At 33.3% G+C, this 21,383-nt stretch overlaps 5 protein-coding genes and 1 long non-coding RNA gene across 11 annotated transcripts; 3 read left to right on the plus strand and 3 right to left on the minus strand.

Annotated features, from left to right (window-relative positions):
- The first annotated feature begins 485 nt into the window (after positions 1 to 485).
- On the plus strand, positions 486 to 3,166 carry LOC108561674 (ATP-dependent RNA helicase DDX51). The gene is made up of 6 exons (XM_017919725.1): positions 486 to 587; positions 646 to 835; positions 889 to 1,339; positions 1,402 to 1,590; positions 1,643 to 2,081; positions 2,150 to 3,166. The coding sequence occupies exons 1-6, from the start codon at positions 553 to 555 to the stop codon at positions 2,517 to 2,519; spliced, it is 1,674 nt and encodes a 557-aa protein (XP_017775214.1). The 5' UTR covers positions 486 to 552; the 3' UTR covers positions 2,520 to 3,166.
- LOC108561673 (serine/threonine-protein phosphatase 4 regulatory subunit 3) lies at positions 2,273 to 8,356 on the minus strand. Of its 5 annotated transcripts, XM_017919721.1 has the most exons (7): positions 8,077 to 8,356; positions 5,949 to 7,232; positions 5,538 to 5,730; positions 4,845 to 5,382; positions 4,459 to 4,798; positions 4,287 to 4,394; positions 2,273 to 2,357 (listed from the first exon to the last, which is right to left on the minus strand). In XM_017919721.1, the coding sequence occupies exons 2-6, from the start codon at positions 7,179 to 7,181 to the stop codon at positions 4,311 to 4,313; spliced, it is 2,388 nt and encodes a 795-aa protein (XP_017775210.1). In that variant the 5' UTR covers positions 7,182 to 7,232; positions 8,077 to 8,356; the 3' UTR covers positions 2,273 to 2,357; positions 4,287 to 4,310. The 5 variants fall into 5 exon arrangements, with proteins under 5 accessions (XP_017775210.1, XP_017775213.1, XP_017775212.1 ...); XM_017919724.1 differs by lacking the exon at positions 2,273 to 2,357 and having other exon boundaries at positions 3,231 to 4,394; positions 4,459 to 4,786; positions 4,845 to 5,367; XM_017919723.1 differs by lacking the exon at positions 2,273 to 2,357 and having other exon boundaries at positions 3,231 to 4,394; positions 4,845 to 5,367.
- A 610-nt stretch (positions 8,357 to 8,966) lies between these two features.
- On the plus strand, positions 8,967 to 10,137 carry LOC108561653 (disintegrin and metalloproteinase domain-containing protein 10-like). Its single transcript, XM_017919685.1, has 4 exons — positions 8,967 to 8,985; positions 9,069 to 9,363; positions 9,412 to 10,018; positions 10,132 to 10,137. Exons 1-4 carry the CDS (start codon positions 8,967 to 8,969, stop codon positions 10,135 to 10,137), a joined length of 927 nt encoding a protein of 308 aa, XP_017775174.1.
- An 854-nt stretch (positions 10,138 to 10,991) lies between these two features.
- Positions 10,992 to 11,763, plus strand: LOC108561664. The gene is made up of 4 exons (XR_001891024.1): positions 10,992 to 11,323; positions 11,378 to 11,502; positions 11,561 to 11,629; positions 11,682 to 11,763. It is a non-coding gene; the product is annotated as an uncharacterized LOC108561664 (long non-coding RNA).
- Positions 11,496 to 12,415, minus strand: LOC108561663. Of its 2 annotated transcripts, none has more exons than XM_017919698.1 (4): positions 12,188 to 12,354; positions 12,035 to 12,132; positions 11,888 to 11,983; positions 11,496 to 11,833 (listed from the first exon to the last, which is right to left on the minus strand). In XM_017919698.1, the coding sequence occupies exons 1-4, from the start codon at positions 12,189 to 12,191 to the stop codon at positions 11,717 to 11,719; spliced, it is 315 nt and encodes a 104-aa protein (XP_017775187.1). In that variant the 5' UTR covers positions 12,192 to 12,354; the 3' UTR covers positions 11,496 to 11,716. The 2 variants fall into 2 exon arrangements, 1 of the variants encoding a protein (XP_017775187.1); XR_001891022.1 differs by lacking the exon at positions 12,188 to 12,354 and adding an exon at positions 12,361 to 12,415 and having other exon boundaries at positions 11,752 to 11,833.
- Positions 12,416 to 12,876: 461 nt separating this feature from the next.
- Positions 12,877 to 18,729, minus strand: LOC108561680 (spatacsin). The gene is made up of 10 exons (XM_017919736.1): positions 18,550 to 18,729; positions 18,297 to 18,491; positions 17,904 to 18,246; positions 16,121 to 17,844; positions 15,881 to 16,057; positions 14,467 to 15,831; positions 14,045 to 14,417; positions 13,638 to 13,990; positions 13,296 to 13,495; positions 12,877 to 13,243 (listed from the first exon to the last, which is right to left on the minus strand). Exons 1-10 carry the CDS (start codon positions 18,550 to 18,552, stop codon positions 12,886 to 12,888), a joined length of 5,091 nt encoding a protein of 1,696 aa, XP_017775225.1. The 5' UTR covers positions 18,553 to 18,729; the 3' UTR covers positions 12,877 to 12,885.
- Between the last annotated feature and the right edge of the window lie 2,654 nt (positions 18,730 to 21,383).

A 21,383-nucleotide genomic window follows, 5' to 3' on the forward strand; every position in this document is an offset into this window, starting at 1 on the left:
TTCATATAATAAATATTGACGTAGACCCTAAGTACCAGACCTCACATATAATAGATTTGTTTTTATGTCTTCTCTTCGGAAAAGAGTTTAGTTAGCCATTGCGATATGAAGCGTATTACAATTATATCCTGTTGTAGATATTAGTAATTTCACATTTAAAAGGATCTACAACCCAATTCACAGTTTGTACATCAAGATTTGAAAAGTAGTCAGAGAACCGATCTCTGAGTTTGGAAAGATGAAATTCGAAAAATTTCATTTTTCATTTTTACCCCATTTTGGGTAATTTACCCCGGTTCCCCGACCGCTGTCCTAGAGGCTTTCAACTTCGATGATACAGTTAGCCTATATCGCAATACACAATATATTTTTTGGGCAATGATTTACTAGTAATCATATAGGCAACCAACATTACACATTCTAGCATCTAAACAGAATTCATTTTTTGAACTAATAGTTCAAATAATTAAATATCAATGCACGTGTAGTTATTTTATAACCTTAAACAACTTTATTTCATGGTATTGTTTTCAATTGTTATTAGCATTAAAGATGGATGTGGGTGATACATTATTTCAAATTCAAAGGTAAGTCAAAGTTAATTGAAAACGAATCAATTCATTTATTAATACATTTTTTTTTAAGATATATTGAATCTGATGAGGAGTTTGAATTAAACACTGATCAAAATTTAAAGCAACATTTGAAAAGAGTAAAACAAAATCTGGTGGATATTGAAGATGTAGAAACATCTGATAAAGAGGACAATGGAAATGAAGAGGAAGTTGAAGGGTTTACTGTTTTGGGAAAGGCTGAATTCAAAAAGAAACAACAGGTATAGTAATCAATCTATACAATAATGCAGTTACTCAACACTATCTACTTTAGGTAAAACGTGTGTTACCAAAATGGATAACAGAACCAGAGCTCATTTCCAAAGACTTGCAAAACTTAACTGTCGATATATCAAGCATAACACAATTGGATCCATATTTGATAGAAAAACTTAAAGAATTAGGTATAACTTACTTCTTCCCTGTACAAGTTGCTGTAATTGAATGGCTATTAAGGAATGAAAAGATGAATTATTTCTACAGGCCAAGGGACATATGTGTTACTGCACCAACTGGAAGTGGTAAATCACTGGCTTTTATTCTACCTGTAGTTCACTCACTTCTTAAATACAGGACAAAAAAGATTAGGGCTTTGATTGTGACACCAACAAATATATTAGCCAAACAATTGTGCCTCACCTTGAACCATTTCATCAAAGATACACATTTAACAGCTTTGTGCAATTCCAGTTATGAAGATGAGAAACGCTTATTGGTTGCCAGTGGTAAATCTAAAGAGAAAAAACATTTTAAATAATTTATAATTCATATTTTTTTATTATTTTAGATCCTATCTATGGACATATAAACAAAGTAGACATTTATGTTACATCTGGAGACAGACTTATTGAACATTTGAAGTATTCTAAAGGATTTGATTTATCTCATTTGGAATACTTAGTACTTGATGAAGCTGATATTCTATTACATACCAGTAACTGGTTGATATATTTAGAAAAGCATATTAGCATGAACTGTATGTTAAAACTGTTGTTTGTGTTCCTGTTGTTTAATTTTGTTTGTTGTAGCTAAAACTGTTTTACATAATAATTTGTTGAATGTGGACACCTTGAAGACGAAGAATCATATACAGAAGCTTCTGTTCTCGGCGACTTTAACGTACGATCCGGAAATGCTGGAAGCCGTGGATTTGTTTCAGCCCAAATTATTCAGCGCATCGACGTTCAAAGAAGACAAACCTCAATTCTCGTTGCCCATGGAACTGAAGAACAAGTACGTCGAATGCGAAGATGCCGATGCTCCACTGATGCTTTACAAATTGATAGTAGACAGAAACTTGAAGCGGACTATGGTTTTTGCCAACAGCAAAGAAGATGTGGTTAAATTGACGAATTTATTAAAGTTATTCTTCGCCGATCAGAAAAAGAGCATTAGCAATATTGTACACGAAGACAAAAAAACGCAGAGTCGGGTGCTCAGGGACTTTCAAGACGGATCAATTGATATGTGCGTATATTTTGATTATGTATACATATATATTTATATAATTGTTTATAAATAAAATATTATTTCAGCTTGGTGGGCACCGATTTATTGTGCAGAGGAATGGACTTTGGCGAAGTGAATTGCATCATTTCATACCACGCGCCGAAGGTGGTACAGACTTACGTACACAGAGCTGGAAGAACAGCGCGTGCCGGTAAAGAAGGGTTGGCCTTAACGATAGCATCTGGACAGCATGCAGAGAAATTTAAGAGCTTCGTGCGCAGCAACATTCCCAGCCTAAAACAGATAAAAATCCCAGATGATCAATTAACAGACCTGAGGCCCAGATACGAAGAGGTTTTAGGCCAACTCCACGAAAGGATCAGGGAAGAGCACCAGCTAGAACGGGAGAAGAGGAAAGAGTTGTACGTGGATCATAGGAAAAGAATGAAAAAATGATTTCATTTATTGTTTTTTTTTGTAATGTTTATATTTATTACCTAAATATAACGAGTACAATTTTATTTTACAGTTTATTTTTAGTTCTCTTCCTTGTTTAAAAACATGTTCATTTGTTGCAATTATTTAATTTGTTTCTCTTTTGTTGGGGGGATTTGATAGAGCCTTTCCATACTTTCTCCTCGCACGATCTTTTTTAAAAAACACGGTGACTTGTATAAAAAATATAACTAGGCTGTCCATATTTGTTACATCATTTCTTTCTTTTCTTTTGTCGTTCATCGTCGTCATTCTTGTTTTTAAAGTAATAAATAATGCATTTCGAGTAAAAAATATACAATTGCACAAATTGCGGATTACAAAATAAAATAGAGGGTATATTGTGATTGAGTGAGGGGAAGGTTTTGTTAAATAATAGTATAATATTACAATTTGTATAAATTTTACCATTATAAAAAAAATCTATTCCATTTAGTCGTGCATCCGACGAGAATAACATCGAATACATAAATAAATTAAATATATATATTTACATTTTTTTATAGACCTTATGATTTTTTTTATAATTTACTCTCATTCTCATTCTACAAATTTTCTTAGTTTGATATCCAATTCTGTGAAAAGAAACAAAACAAAAGTAAAATAAATGTTTTGTTTGTTTTCCTTGTTATTTTTTTGTATGCGTTTTTATTCAGGAGTGGAACTTAAAAATAGTTATATAACACAATTTATTCATCACATTTAATACAAAATAAAAAGTTAAGAATGAAATTGTTTAGTCTATTTTTTCCATTGGTTTGTTACTTCATACTGTTAACGCAATAATAAATAATTTTATCTTATTTTTTTTTTCTTTTTGTATTAACAAAAAAATCAGTTGCGTGATTTTGATCACTCAAAGTATATCAATCAATTAACAGTACGAAGTACTTTATTTTTTTTATCCACAATCTAAGCACTTTTTCTTAATTCATTGACACTACACGCACTTTTATAAGATATAAGATACTATCTTCTAGACTCTAACTAATTACTTAGCCTATAAGTAAATTCACATAACTTCTCCAATAAAATCATGAAATTAGTAAAATGTGTATTCCTTTCTTTACATAAAATCCTTTATCAACGATTCATCCATTTGTTTTGTTGTTTATAAATACGTAAAAATAGTTTTCCCTTGGACTAAACATTTTTTAACATATACTTAGGAAATCAATAACATAATAATATTCTCACTCTCTAATTGATTACCATCATCTCCATTGGAAAATTATTCATATGTATTTGTTTACGTTCGTCAAAGGCAAATTATTGAAGAAAAAATAAATTCAACAATGAATATTCTTGAAAACATTGCAGCAAATTGAAAATGATCAATAGGACAATCGAAATAAAACGTCATTTACAAAGGAAGTAATAAATATTAGATGATACTTTTTCTCATATTTATACTGCAAATAAATTTACATAATTCTTTTTTGTTTTTTTTTTGTTGACAATTTTTGCGTGCTATAATCAAACAGTCAGTTAATAAACCTGTACACAACAACTTAAATTCTAATTGAACGTCTCGTTGTGTGGATGCTCTCCGGTAGCTTTAATTTATTTTCCAGTTTATTTGTTGTTATTATATATATGCATGTATCACAAATCCTTTAGTGAACTGTACTGTGTGGCATAGCAGCACTGTCTTATATAATTGACCGTTCATATCGCACTATGAGATCACTCTGAGGTCCGCGACACTTGAGTTTGTAGTGAACTTACCTGTGTCGGCATCAGTATTAGATACTATGATAAACGAGCCCGCTTTGTCACCTCGCCACTCTCTTCTTCTTCTTCATCCGAATCACCACCCTCGTAATCAACAAGACTCTAAAAATAAATAAAGATCAGAATACCATATGGATATGTGCAATGACAAATCTACCAAACTTACTCTCTTAAATAAGGCCGATTTATTTTCCGTGTTTGTTGTCGGGAGTGCTAATGCCGTACCGCTATTAGCATTGTTATTTAAAACAGTGGCCTTTTGCGACGAATTATTATTTATCTTCGGTCCGTTCGTGTCCGTATTCTTTTCAATTATCTTCCCTATACTATCCAAGTCAGTGTCCAACTTCTTTGACAATATATCGCTTGTATTTGAAGTCACCATCGTTTCATTATCATCAAAATCATCCTCTTCATTAAACCACATCTCCTCCTCCTCGTCAAGCTGCCGCTGATCTCGTCTGTATCTACTGTTACGCAAAATTGAAGGCACACTGAAACAAATACTAAATTAATCACCTTAGAATCCGCAGCCGAGTGGCTATAGCAAACCTTTCAAGGGTATTTCTATCGCGGTCCTTTAGCTTGTCTTGGTGTTGATCATACCGGGACTTGAGAGTTTTGAATGTTTGAACGTATCCGATATCATCCAAACTCTTTCCGTAGTTCTCCACCACGTGAGAGCAGAGCGTTTTAATATCCTCCAGTTTGATAAACTCAAACATTTCGATGATTGCGGAATCCAAGAGATTGTACCTGCCATTGTTCCTCACGAACGCGTCGACTACAGGCGCAAACAGGTTCCCCTTAATAATATATCTATTATAAAATTCGTCCTTAAGAGCGATCAGTTTGCGCATGAAGCGAAGCGCGCAAAGTACGAGGAATTTGTGCGTTGATTTCATAAGAACCAGAATTCTTCGCAAAAGGTCCTTGTTTAAAATGCAATTCTTAATATGGTACGTATGGTGCTCCACGCAAAATGACAATAGCTCCAAAATCAATCCGAGTAATTGCACTGTCTGGTAATCCTCCTTCTGCGGCTCTCCGTGTGCTGTGTTCTCCAATAGTGGTGCTGAACAGAGAAAATCTATTTTCACTTACAAGCATTATTCTACAAACACGATTTTTTTTAAATAGACAAGATTTTAACCTTAAAAGGTTTGCACCAGGTCCAGAAAACTGAAATGTTACCTATACGCAATATAGGTAATCAGTTAATCAATACTAAAAATGATATCTCACCTATAAGAATTTGTACACTGTGTTTGTAGAAAAAATTCAGGAAATCTGTTTTTTCCGATTTGTTCACTTGTGCTAACATATTTTCAGGGTCTAGTAGAATCCTTAACACGCCCATCAATTGAACAGCACCGCCCAACTCTGGATCGGTATCACAAATCATTTGCTCTATGACTATGTTAAGTAAAATTTGGTCCTGTAACATAAAATGATTAATATGTAGCTTACTTATTAATGTTAAATTTGAAATGCTTATATGAATTGTACAAAAGTAAACTCTTAATCTTGAAAAATAAATTTTTATTTCAACTACAGTAAAAATAATGATTTATGAATCCTAAATTTGAAAAATGTAAAAAAAATAAAGAAAATTAAAAAAAATGTTGTAAATTGACTGCTTATTACTAGATTTACCTCATGAGTGTTATTGGATTGTTGGAGTGTGTACTCCCTGACGAACGATGGAGAATATTCAACAATATATGTAAGAATATCAATGGAAGCAGTCTTGGTCTTCTGATCGTCCATGGCGAGTGTTATTTCCAATGCGGCGAGAATCCCTAGATTCGTTAGTGTTTTGTAAAATGTTTCCTTCGCCTGTGGCTGGAGATTCTGAGAGTAGTTGCAGAACTCTTTGAGGAATAACACCAAGTCTCTTCGTTTAGAATCTAGTGTGTTAACGTCCGTTAGCATAGCAAACAACTCCGTCAGAAACTTTTCGTCCTCTTGCACTAATGACACAATTTCCACTTTATTAAAAAAGATGAAACTGTTTAATGTACCGAGCATGTTATCCTCAAATACGGATGGGGTTGGCAGGACAACATCCTGGATGTACTGTACGCGAAACGTCTGATGTATTTTGGACAGCAGTTCTGTGTTCCGGATCGGAATTGCTTCTCGGAACTTTGCCTGCTGCTTCAAATATTCCCTATGTTTCTTCCGCGTTATACATGACGGATCGTACTCTAAGCATCCAACGACGTCAAAAATAACGTCATCACTGAACATCACTTCAAACAAGGCATTCTTGTTTAATAGGAAGATATTTTTGAAAATGTCGTAAAGATGATGGAGGCCCTCGTAGTTCTCCAGGTCTTCACACATGTGAAATAAATTCAGCAACTTTCGTATGTAGCCTTCACTTTCTATAGCTGCTGCCAACTTCTCCTTCCTCATTGGGGAGCTCAAACAATTACTGATCAATTCACTTATATCTTCTAGCCTACTCAATTCACAACTGGGTAGTTCAATTGGAGGCGCGGAATCAGACATATCATCGAATCGTTCATCTTCAGACTCCTCGACTATATCCTGTGTGATTTCCACAGAAGGATCTTTCCCTTGCACTTGGCAGATCTTTTCCCAAATCTCATCACAACCCGCTTTTTCCTGAAAACTCAATGCCAAATCGAAATTATCACCCTCCGACCACACTATGAGCGTGTCCTGTTGCTTCTGGTAAGCTGTGTCTGGCTGAATCTTTGACTCCAGCAGCAAAGATCCATCGCTCTCAGCTCGCACAAGCAACGATATTCCTTTCAGCCGATCCACGTATGCGGAGGACACGTGCCCCGTACCTCTATCGTCCCATTGTCTGTCTGCATTCAAAGCATACAGCTTAACTCTCCTTCTAGTGTCTGTCATTTTCTCTGCTGTATTATAATATTTTACAATTTAATGTGTCCCACATTCCGTCTACAAGAAACAAATCAAAACAAAAATTGATATTAATATATATAATTATGTGTATAAGAAATGTGTAATTAAGAATTTAAATGTTTTTGAGACAATCATTATGAACTTTCAAATATTATCACTCACAATAATTAATCCAACACAATCAGATTTAATTTAGATATAAATGAAATTTAAACAGTAATTAAATATTGCTAAAACATCACAGCAAAAAGCTTGAAAAAAATAGTGATATAACTCCTGTAGTATTATGCTTTGTAATAGATATCTATGTGAGTCAGAGCTAGTTAATATGCTATTACACACATGAAAAAGCAAGCATCATAATTAGAATATGTAAGGTTAAGAAAATGAAAATTTTGTTTAGATTTGAAAACTACCATAATCATGATTGAAATGATCATTTAATATTAACATTAACTTATGCTGAATTTGGGATCAAGTGTTGTGATCAAAAGCAGATTTCTAGGTTATTCATGGGACCTGATATTTACATAAATTGTTATAACAAAAAAAGTCCACTGGCCTTAACTGATTTGCTTATATACACCCAGGATGTAGTTTTCTGGGGGGATTTTAACAAGGCGATTAAATTGAGCCGCGGCGGTTCAGCAATTAAAAAACAAGAGTAAGAGTCCAGTAAATGCACGGTGGAAATTGACGCACGAAGGAAAACGATTAAAAAAAAACGTCAAGAGAATGAAGGAAAAAAAAAAACGGAACGTAAATGACAAATGTTTGGCTTGAGTAAGCATAAACAAACGTCAATTAAATGTTGAAGAAAAATAACCTAAATATTGGTGGTGATGCTGACTCGCCGAGCACAACTAAAACATCAACAAACCTGTATCACAATGTTATTCGGCTGGATAATCTCACACGAAATTCCCGATTTTGCCTCCTCGAATGTTGCCCGAAACGATTTTAAGTCCAAACACGCTGTTATTTACCACCGCAAACCTTATAAGCTGCCTTCAACCCAACATCCTCTTCTTGCTTGCATGTAGGGAAGACCCAATCTGCAGAAAACCGTGTATTTATTCACTTAATTATTCGTTGTTGTTAACGATACATCGATATATTTTTGTTGGCGGACACAACACTAATTATCGCCATATTGAATTCACAACAACGCTAAAAGGGGTTCACAAGGGCAAACGCAAGGACAACGCGCACCATGGCGCCAAATTCAAAAAGTCGCTCGTTCACAGATGGACCTCTTTCTCTTACATTAATACATTACAAACGTCAAAAGCGTGACTTCAGAAGCATTAATAATTAGTAGTTATTATTAATAATATTAAGCAAAAATTTAAACAAGAGAAATCGTTTGTGAATGCCTCTCAGAGTTGGCCAAACTGATAAAAATTGAAATTTTAAATTTAATATTTTGTTTACAAATTTTTATTGGCTCTATTTAATAAAATTATATTTTATTAACAAAGTACCAATTATATTGCTTATTTTCAGACCATTATATAATACTCAGCCTAATATGTTAGACATATATTAAATTTGGTTACCAATTATTGATGTTCTGACATTTTTACATATTATTCGTATTGTGTTGTCAAAATTGGACTTTCTAATTAATGGATTTAAAACGAATTTTGGTGACTCTTTGGCCAATCACTTTTATTCTATGCATTTCCCTCGACCCGAAAGAACTATCACTAAATAAATATTACATCACATCTACAAATTTAAGTAAAAACATAGAAGCACTCTCCAAACATGACTCGTCCGGATACAAGTATTTACAATTAAATTTGAATGGTACAAAGCTTATACTATGCTTGCGGATTTACGATTGGCTTGGGAATTTCATGAACTCAGGTACAGAGATTTACGATGCCGGAATCTCGACTGGTCGACTCGTGTTAAAATTTGTCGAAGGATACGTTGAAGATCACTTGAATAGCAGTTTTGTGGACGGCTTCCTGGATGTTGACACATTCTACGGAATAGTCTACTTAGAAAACAATCTATACCACATTGAAAAGATGAACAAATTTCCAGAGCTGCGCAAAGCTAAAGATGGTGAATCGCTTATTTACAAGCGCAAATTTGTTGGGCTAGGCTCGTTTTATGATTTCATACGCAATAAGAAAAAGGTGCTTTCCAACAAAGGGTAAAGTTGTAGTTTTAATAATGGATGTATTTTAACTAATTGATTTAGGAATATATGCACTTTGCACATATTTATGGACGAATCTTTCACCAAGAAGATCTGCAATTCGGATATTAAATATTGCGTAAGCCTTACGGTTTCTTCTGTGAAAAGAGTTAATTCTATATTTAGAAGCACTGATTTCAATAGTGACGGGTATCCAGATAATATCGGCTTCAGGATCAAACGTATCTCATCAAACAATACCAAGAATGTGCCAAAATACAACGATAAAATGATCAACAGCAAAATGTACCTTGAAAGTTTTGCATTGCATCCGGACTTGAAAGACGTCTGTCTGGGTATTGCTTTCACGGCTCAATCTTTCAAGAATAATGTAGTGGGTGTCAGCTATGCTGCACTGCCATATAATTTTTACGGAGGTGGCATATGCTCCAGATACTATAACGCACTTGTGATCTCGTACTTCCACGGAAATCGCGAAATAGTTAGGCAAGATTTGAACGACATTGCCTTAGCTCACGAGCTCGGACATAGCTTTGGAAGTTTTCACGATATCAATCAAGAATATTACTTAATGTCTGCCAAATCCACGGGGGTGTTGAAGCCGACGAGCTTCACATTTTCGAAACGTTCCAGAGACAACATGTACAGCGTATTGAAAACTAATCGCTATTGTTTTGAAAACTCAAAGGGACACTATTGTGGGAATGGTATAATCACCAATAAAATAATACTTTTAACAAAAATACATTTTTCTCAACTTAGGAATAGTCGAAGGAAAAGAAGAGTGCGATTGCGGATCGATGTACAACTGCTTGCTTACTGATAAATGTTGCACATTTAATGTCTACGGTGGATGTTCAGTAAATAGAGAAGGTGGTTTCAATTGCCATCCTTCCCAAGGTCTGTGCTGCTCCTTATCCTGTAAAATAAGGGATGTATCCCATCTAGGATTGGTATGATATCTTAATCAGGTAAAAATTCCATTCAGGTTTTTTTCTATACGTTTCAGAGTTGTGAAAAATTCCAGAGAAAGTGCGCTCCGAAGAAAAAGAGTTGCGGCATTGATGGCGCGTGTTTCAACAATACATGCGTCAGCAACGAATGTGCCAGAATACATCTTACAGAATGTGCTTGCGAGAAGAATAATGAAAAGTCGCTATGTTACACGTGCTGTAATATAAACGGCAAATGCGTATCTGCAATAGAGGCCACGAAAATGGTTCTGAAAATGAACTCAACTGCATTCGGTTCTATATTTAAAAATCCAAACTTTTCGAAAATGAACGTGGACGTTCTGCATACTTTCTGCGTTGGAAAGAAGTGCAAGCAGATTGGTTTCAAGCATTTTCGAAAAGGTGACTACTGCTTGATCAATGGGAATCTTGGAAAGTGTAGTAAAGATTATGTTTGTTACGACCAACTTCAAAATTTCAGAAATATACCATTGCAAAATAGGAGCCCTTCAATACATATCCAAACATCATCTTATCTATTACTCATATTATTATGCAATAAATTTTACTTCTAATAAATGATAACGCAAATTAAATGATTCATAGAATCAACAGAAATTAAGTAATCGTCAACTTGAATGAAGTTGTTCAAATACAACTAAACAAATGCGGCAAACTTCATCTTTATTGTGTTGAACAACAAAATAAACAGTTTTTCATTCTTTAATTATTATATATAATAATGAAAGCAACAACTTATGTGGAAAGCTTTGAGTGCACCAATGGTAGATTCGTCAATATGGAAATGAATCACTTCCAAGAAGGAATAGAAATCAAATTAATAAAAACATGGAGTCAGAACATCACATTAAAAATATCATTAATAACTATTAATATTATTTTGTTACTCTTTGCAATCAAATTTGCAATACTTTTAAGTACAATTCCAATATTCTTTATCATTATTTTAACATATAACCTCACATGTGGACTGAGTGAAGGTATACAATTTTAACTTAAATTTTTAGTGTGAATTCATCAAATATCCTTTGTAGAAAGTATCTTGGTATTAAAAAATATTGGTGTTCAGATCCAAATAAAGTCTTTATTAAGTAATCAAAGCACATTCATCCCGTGGGAATCAATTAATGGAATTTTTATTAATGAAGTAATTTCACAGGTCTGATAATTACCTAAACACATTAAAAGCATATAATAAATAAGTGTCCAATTTTCAGCAACGTATCCTGTATGTGTTGACCCTATCTATAAATAATAATGAAGTCAAGTTATTTCCATTGTTAACTGTAGGTATTGTGACATTATTTTTAACACTAGATATACATATTTCTGTTTCAGAATATAATGCCCAGATTAAATGCCCTCGAAAATATCTACAGAGTATTACACAAGACATTAAGTAAAAACTGATGATTTTCAGATTTCTTTAACTTTTCCAATATTAATTTCTTTCTTGTTTCCTCCTTTACTGCAGATAATCTGTCATCACTCTAGAAAAAAAAAATGAAATAATTTTCTTTCTTCATACATAAAATACTACATACAACTGGCTCCGTTTTTGTTACTTCATTGCATCTATTTATTAGATTTTCTAATTCCTGTACCTTATTTTTATTCGATACTGTGTACTCTATATTTTCCTAAAATAAGACATGTATTCCTATTGTTTGATTATAATTACATTGACTTACCAAAATGTTAATTTCTTTTTGCACCAAACCCAACAACCTCTTCTTCAAAGAACTTGAACGTCTAAGAATGGCAAGTTCAATAATTTTATCGTCATTATCTAAAAACGAAAATTGTGAATGTCTATTTAACAAAAAATAAATTTATTAATGTACCCATTTTATAAACATAAAAATTATAGGTTAGTTTTTATACTTAAATATTTCGAATTTCATTTAGCTTGCAACTTGCATTAGCTTGAGTCATCGCATGTGTCTGCTTTTCTTTTGTGGATTTTACTACCTTTCTTATAGGAAAACTACATAAAATAAACAAACTAATTTCAAACCTTAACAGATTTAACGGTTTCACAAGACGTATGCAATCATCTATACAATTCTGATGACCGTCTATCCAGTGGCGTTCAGTTGTTTGAGCCTCAAAGATATTCTATGAAAATTACTTTCTAAATCACGAAATCACACGCCTGTATTACGAAAATCCGATACGAAAGGTCGTTGGTTCAATTCCCAAAAAAACAACAAAAAATTGTGGGGGCTGTTAAACCCGAAAGGGATAGAAATAGGGCCGGAAGAGATTTATATCAATGAATATCAAATTAAATGGTCGTTTCTATCATAAAATCTGTTACGAAAGGTCAGAATGTTACCAATATTATAATCCATTGTGTGGTGGACAAGTACAGAAGCAGTGGATATATTTATAAAAAAAACCTGGATAATAGCAATAATTACTATTACTACCAAAATAATTGTTTACAGTTTATATATCTTACAATAATTCAATAACATATACATATAAATATGAGAAATAACAAATATAAAAGTTAAACTATAGAATTTGTATCACATTTTCATTCATTATATCCTCTTTTCCAAACGGTATCTTTAAGGTAAATTAATCGGTTACCATTCAACAACTCTTCCACTAGATCGATAAATCCCAATTCACTGGCAATTCGATATTTGGCATGCACAGATGGTAATAGTTTCAAGATGATTTTCATATTATTAAGAGCCGTTTCTTCGTTCAAATTGCTGGTCAAAAATTTTCGAGATATATCAAAAGCCAAATCCTCTGTTATGTTGAAGACATTTACAAAATTTACCAGGTAGTTGGTCTGATTTCGCATAATAAATTGTTTAAACAATACTTGAGCCCAATCCACTTGATAGTTGTATGCCTCAGACAATATTAAAGCTTGAGGAAAACTGAAAAGGTGTACATAAAAATTAATGAGCTACGAAGAAGATCTGAACACACCTTAAAGTTTTTAGAAGAATTGAAGATATTTGATCGGTATTTAGGTTGATAAGACAGATGGTTACTCCATTGTTAGCGATATTTTTCAGCAAGGAAAATTGCAATGCAATTAGTTCAGCCTGTCGAGCGGCGTTCATTGCTTTTGCTAGTTTTTCTCCTTGCATATGAAATTCTGCTGCATGACTGTAATTCTCCATTGCCTGAAAATTAAATTAATTAATATTAATAAAATAATTACAACTATAGTGCAGAAAGACCTATGACCAATAGTCCTTTGCAACAGTAAACTTGTTATTTTATTTTTATTATTGTACGAATTATAACTATTAAGCTTATTGTTACCTTTGTCAAGCAAATTTTCGTCCCTTCGGTGTTAGTCAATTCGACCAGCAAACAAGAATCCGGGTCGGTCTTCCTATTTTGCATTTCCAACTTGGAGATGGCTATAAGATTCCTCAGAATGCTTTCGCTTTCGACTTCCCAAAGCTGTGCGACTTCTGAATACAACGAAAAATGCAAGGCCACCATATTATACAGATCGCGGTTGTCCGGGCAAAATCTCTTCAGATATTCGAGTAATGCAACTTTCAAACCGTTATCCCTTTTCGATTTACCTTTGCGCAGAAGATTTTCAAACTGCCCGTTTTCACGTAATATATGGAAAACGTAATTCATTTCTGCGTATCTTGCAATACCTAAAATAATAAATACGCTTTATTTAAATACAAAAATATTTAAATAATACATACCTGTTAGTAATCTAATTATGAAATTCCAATGGTTCATCGTTAAAAGTATATTAAATAATGTTTGACATTTCTTAAGAATTATCGAAATTCCTTCCATGTTACAATCGGATGTGTAGCAATCGTGAGCTCTGATCAATAATTCAATAATATGAGATATCTCGTTTAAATCAGGATTCTCGCATTGAACCTTTAGTAAAGCACTTGCGTAATAGTACAGTTTATTTCCTAGTAGTGTACAAGTGTCTGGTAGGAGTTGTAGCAACACATGAATATCATTGTCCAAATTAATCCCCCACAATGTATTCATTTCAACGTTGTTGTGCGAGTATCTCTGACTCGTCAGTATAATCTGTTCACAGAGGAAATCTGCGATCTGAAAATAGTCGAATAATAAATCTGCTAAAATGAATTACCCTCATTACTTGTTGCCTGTTCCATTTGTACAGCATACTGAAATCTTGGATGACTTCCAATTTGTTAACGCAGTCGCCATTAACAACTTCCAGTAGTAAATTCATTGGATTGGTGAGTTCTAAAATATTTCGATAGCTCTTCTCGACGTTAACACTAATTCTGTATGTCATTAAAATCTTTTGGCCCACTTCCAAACCGCTCTTCAAGTTTTCAATCAAATTTTCGATCAACTGCGATACAGAATCGAGATTGTTCGACTCGAATTCGACTGTGTTCATTCCTGGACTTCTGGAGAACTGAGAACTGTAGCTAGATACTACAGATGTCAGATATGGTCGTCTTCGGTGGCTATAACTGCGCGTGCATCCGACCTTTTTCATTAATAATCTTTCTTTGGCTGTTAACTGGAATGGCAATGTGATTCCTTCCGCCAAATCCAAGCATACTTTCAAAATCTCCAGATTGTTGTTAAAGTAATTAAACAATTTTCCAACTTGGAAAGCTTGATAAACTTCACCGGCCTCCAAAAGTTTGTCTATAGCTTCGCTCAATTTATTTTGTTCGTGAGGTATCAATTCGCAAGTTTTTATTATTGGACTTATCTCTTCAAAAGCCAATGAATAGTTTTTTATATAATAAATTTCACAGTTCTCGCAATTCAAATAAGCCAACCAATAATCTTTCTCTATATCAGTAACATTATGCAAATTATGCCGGTAGGCCCACTTGTATGCCAGCTTAAGTATTTCATAATCACTTTTATATTGCTCGAAAAACGACACAGCTCTTTCCGGTGAGATTTTAAACTTTTCAAATTCTTCGTCGCATTCCACAAGCGAATTCTTTATATTATTCTCCCACTTCCTAACCAATATCGAGTCGCTCATAATATTTTCTATTAAGGCTATTTCCAAGGCATCGTCAAATAATTTCTGCAAAGACAGCGTATCGACAAGCCTGAATATCTCTGCTTTATAATCACTCTCCGAACGAAATGCGCGAATAAAATCAAAATCAGTCACAATTTGACTATTGCAGAGGCATCGGAATATCTTTAGCAGGTTTTGAAAATTGGGAACAAAACTGGTGAAGTAGTTCTCTAATTTGAGTTGAACCAATGTTTCCATGAACTCTATGCGACGGTAGTAGCTCAAAAAGCTGGTTTGCAAAGTAGCAGCAGTCAATGCTATCGACGTGTTTTCAATCCAATCCTTCGACTGCAAATACATCATATCATGATCGATTTGGCCGCATACGCTGCTGCTTCGTTTCAATTTTAACAGTTTGAAATATTCCTCCAAATTTTCCGTACGAACAGAATTAAAGTTGATACAGTCACATATAAAGCTCATGTATATCTTCAACGGATTTTTCTGAAAAATTTAATTTTCAATATGTTCAAATGGTAATCATTTATCTTACCGGTAAAAAAATATGGAAACTCATCAGGAGAGTGCGATGAAAACCATCACGTAAGATGTCTTGTATAAAGGTCGAAACGCAATTGCCCATTAGTGCAGTATGTTCAAAATTAATTGTATCAAACATATTACAACTTACTGAAAGCCAAACTAGCCAATTGGTGATCACAGAATCAGGCTAAGAAATGAAAGAAATATGAAAAACCACAAACATTTTAGTTACAATAATAATTATAATGACCTCATAACTGGTAGCAAGTACTGCAAATAACGGGTACTTATAATATTGACATGCCTGAAGCAATGCTTTAGGTGGATCATTGCTGTTGTGGCATTTAATCAATACCTGTAATAAATCACATTTTGCGTCAAAGTTTTCGGACTCGAGGAACTCTGATATCCCGGTGCTACTTGAGGTACTACTATAACTGGATTGCGACGTGATGCTGGAGACCATTTCGTTATCGATGTTTTTCCTGACTCCGATCTTGGAGAGGTAATATTTCCGAGAATCGCGATCTTTCATTAGCGAGCTCTTGTTTTCCCAATGGATGTCGTGCATCAAGCAGTGACTCAAGTGTTCTATCATATTGACACTGGTAAAGTTCTGAACTAATCTGGCCACGTGTTCCTGTGTGTAATTATATTTTTGGATGATTATTAAAAACGGCAGCCATAGATTCTTATTTGCTATTCGCATTAACAAAACCTCTGGCATATTCAGCTTATTGAGTTCAGCAAATTTAATTAAGATATCCTGTTTATGCATAATATCAATAATGTCGCTGCTTGTGGATAAATTAATCTCTCCGCAAAGTATGTTCTCATAAATCTCCATTATTTCAAACTTACTTCCATAAAGGAACAGTTCAATTACCTTATCTTCACTATGTCCATTACTGTGCAAAATGTTCGCCGCAAAAATTTCGTGCCTCAGAAAATCAGAATCTTCTCCTCGCATTTCCAAATATGCGATGCAAGAACTTACGATTTGTTTGTTACTAAAATTTTGAATAGTGAACTTGCGTAGCTTATGAAAGTCCATTGTATCTTTGCAAACGCTTGGTCTACAATGCGATAGATAAAACTTACAATCCACTGACTTTTTGTAACCATACTTATTCACTAATACCGACTGATTAAAGTAAGGCAACTCATATTCTTTGTCAAATTGGAATTGAAACAAGGTTTTCGTATCTAACATCAAATGTCGCTTGGCCAAGTCGTACATGGTTATATGCTTCGAAACATTGTTATTCATAAACTTATTTAAGATGATTTTTAATACAGGTAACTTATCGAAATTAATGCCGGTATTTCCGTCCCACAAGTTTAGGGATAAATTATTTTCACTTAGTATCAAAACAAAAAGCACTATCAATGACTCTATAGTTGAGCCTTCCTGCAAGTAGTTTATATTAAACATGAGATTATCTTTCAGAGCTTCTTTATCGTTTGGATTTTCACATATTATTCGTGATGTTTCAATTAATTCTATTTGTTTGTTTCGTGAGGAAATAGTCATGTCTTTCGTACAAATATCTAGTACACCGTAAAGTTCATTGCTTTCGCAGTAGTCGTACAATATTTTTAGGAACTGAGTATAACACATATTGGAATATTTATTACTAAGAATCGAACGCAGCAAGTGTAAACTTTGAATGTCTGTTAAGCGAGAAATTATTTTTACTGCGTCCAACTGTTCTTCGGGGCAAAACATTCCGTATTGTGCTAACTTGTTGCATACTTTACTTTTGGTTTCTTGTTTAATGTTTGAGTTCATAAAAAACTCGTCAATTAACTCCGTAGTAATCTTTAATTTATTGAGACAAGCGCCTAATTCACTATCATCGATATTTTCTGAAAATATAACGTCTATCCATTTGCATATAAAACGGTAATTATGTGAATTTAATGCTTTCTCCCATAAAAATTTGTTATTCAATAATGGTTGGAGTTTAAAATCTATAAAATAATCCATTTTAAAATGAAAGAAAAACAAAATAAAATATTTCTAAACTTACCCTGATTCTTCAAAAATAATTCTGCAACTATTTCATGTTTCCAATCCAAACTTTTATTGTTGATAAGTAGAATATTTATAGTTTCAGTTTCCTGTTTCAATTTAAACAATGTACTAAAGTTTTCTTCTATAATTAACAGAAGTTGCCATGACTCTTTCAATGTCTCATCAAGTTTTCCAGCATTCTCAAGATGTTTGCCCAAGTAATCACGTAAGTCAGAATCAACAGTTTCCTGGAATATCTTACTTATTTCCTGCATTGGATCTAGGTTAATGTTTTTTAATATGTGTGAAACCCGAAACACCTGTTTATTTTGCAACAATTCCATGGACCATTCTAGCACCTGTAATGATTATTACAATCATGATTTCATTGAAATAGAAATCATTTTACCTCTTTGTTGAACCAATCCTTTGTTTCATTATAATCTAATAATTTTCTTTGTGATAGATAAGTTAGGGCCAAGCCTATGTGATGTCCTTTTGCTGCAGACTCCCTAACAACTTTCCTGTCATCCTTCAGACTCCATGTTTCCCAGACTATTAGCATCTCTTTGCTTAAATGAGGAGGCGCGGTTGGTTTCATTGTCTAAAATAATAATCTACACAATTAGACAAATTCAATGAAATGAAATTCTACTAATTACCATTATTTTCAGAATGTTTCAGGAACTGCACTACTTGAATACTCAGTCGTAGCTATCAAAATGGAACATTTAACAATTTCTTTGTATCGAAAACATGCGATTAAAAACAAATCATTTTTATTTGCTCATATTTGACAAACAGCTGATAAAACAATGGAACTGTATGTTACCAACCTCTCATGTTTTGTGCTTGTTGTGTTGCATATCATATACTTAGTTTGTATATTACAAATAGCTTGAATTCATGTAGATATATATAAAGTAGATGTAATGATGGGCCCCCAAAGAGTGTTAGTTGAATCTCCAAATCAGAAATCACCAATATTTTATACTTAAAGTTTTTTCATAATATATTTCTTTTTTAATTACTGCGGGCCCCACTTCATATTTATGTATGAGGCCTCAAAATCCAAAAGACTGCACTAAATATACATATACAGTGGAACCTCGCATAACGAGCAAAATGAATTGTAAAAAAATGACTCGCTCAACGAGCTACTTTTCGCATAACGAGTGATGATGAGAAGAGAAGTCTCGGATTGAGCGCCTGCTGCATCATTTTCAAAACCTGTGTACACATATTATGTGTATTTTTGAATATGTTTTACTATACGAGTAAAAATCTGGAAATTTTGGAACGAATTAAACTCGCTAATCGAGGTTCCACTGCATATATTGTTCGACGAATTTATAGAAAAGTCGTGCAATTATTTACAGTATTTACAATTTATAAATTGCATGTAATTTATTTTCGAATTTATGAAAACAAAATTATCAGCAAATTCAGTTTTATGCAAATACTGTTATCGTCGATAAAGAATTATTGAAATGGCCATAATTTCTCACGTACGTCGTTTTCTATTATTAATGTTCGAAATAAATGTATTATTACTCTTCCATCGGTTAGCAACACACGCAAATTTGTATAAACAACTGCAATATATGTATGGGATATTCGTAGCAATCGCGTTATTTAAATAAAACATTATGAGTGTCTATTAAAATGTTATTTCTTGCATCAGCAATAAACTTTATATCTGCCAATAATTGGTTATATAAATATTGCAGCGCTGTGTGAATCAGTTGCACATGATGGTGATCAAATTGATTTCATGTACATTTTGGAATGCCACAGCTTGCTGTGCAGTAAATACGCTATGTATATTATTAATTCCCAAACATCGACATCGACATCACAGCAATATGTTTGCTTTCACTGAGTCTCAATTTCGCATTCATGCAACGACTAATTACTTAGTATTCACTAAGCAATGAATGGAAAATTGGGACTGCAATTTGTGTAAGATCAAAGAGCGCACCAGAGATTATATTATATTGCCGGATGATCCATTATTCATTACTCGGAGTCCTCAAAGGTTTAACCATTTGCATTTTCTGCGAAGTATTTATAGAACGTTTCACAAATCAGCCCAACTTACTTAACAAAAAATTTAACAAAATTGAACATGAACGACAGATAGAATAAACTTATTAAAAATTATATAAGTAACGAACAATATAATTCAATACAGTAAATTTGTATTTAATTTTGGGATTGGTTTTAAATTGATTACAATTGTGCGCAAATTCCTAAATTCCCAATTTTATGTATATAATTATTAACCTATGTTAAAATTGTAATTTCCAGTATTAATAAAATCATTTTATATGTGGATTTCCAAATTGTGTTTGAATGTTTATTGTGAGTCAGAATCGTACTGTTCTAATGTTAAATATAAATACAATAATTAGCGAGGTTTGTGTGAACGAAATAATAATCGTTCTTTGTTAATTTTTCGTGATCCCGCACGTCAATAATAATAAGATCTGTTAATTATAAATTGGATACTAGTCAAGGTGATGTGATAAAAAGAAGGAACTAGAGATGCGTTTGTTTCTATTAAAACAATTAGTTTAATATTTCATTGTCTGGGGAACGCTGACGGGCTCCTCTTAACGAGTTCGTTTTCTTCCTCTTTTTTTTAGTGGTCGTAGAGAGGTAGTGTATAACATAATGCGGAGTGTTTGCTGGTAGGTATACATACCTTTTGAACGGGGCTGAAGACGTTCCCCATCAACCAGACTTATATTGTCATGTACTTTTTGTATTCGGCCGTTGGAACGATTAGTGGGTGATTTAATAATGTATATTCTTTATAAAGCATGTAATCTTTTCTAAATTACACATCATTTATAAAGGAGGCGGACCAGGGACTAGTGTTTTATGATTAATTGATGACTCTTGGTGCTAATGGCTCTTGATATCCTCCACTTTATTTTCTCCACATACACACACGTGTACTTACGAATAAACGAAACAACGATACTCTACTCTCTGTAATTAACGGTGCCCATTTGTAATTTCCTTATTAATAATCCAAAGTTTAATTAATCAAAGCATATTCATTATAATTATAATCGATTTAGTTGAAAAATCTGTGTCTGCAGCATAATGCATATTACAAAAAAAAATAAACACATTCAACGTATATTTTTAATTATATAGTCTCGCTTAATTATCGCTTTTCTCTAAAAATCTTTGTGTTGCAAATTATTACTACCTATCGTGGCGTCAAACAATTGCTGTGCGATCTAATCAAGTGTATTAGAAAGTTCCTTTTGAATTCCACCACTACTCGAACGTGAATCAATATAAACCGGAGTTATTTTATTGTCAATTAGATTAGGCACGTATTTTGAACTTTTTTGAGGAAACAGCTTTATTCTAAATAAACCAACTGATAATTTTAATTATAATTAATCACTCCTGTTAATGATCTATAAATTATGGATTACATTTCATATTATAATAGAAATACAGTGGAAACTCGCGC

Source organism: Nicrophorus vespilloides, unplaced genomic scaffold (assembly GCF_001412225.1).
Source record: "Nicrophorus vespilloides isolate i.1.1-1 unplaced genomic scaffold, Nicve_v1.0, whole genome shotgun sequence".
Classification (NCBI taxonomy): domain Eukaryota; kingdom Metazoa; phylum Arthropoda; class Insecta; order Coleoptera; family Silphidae; genus Nicrophorus; species Nicrophorus vespilloides.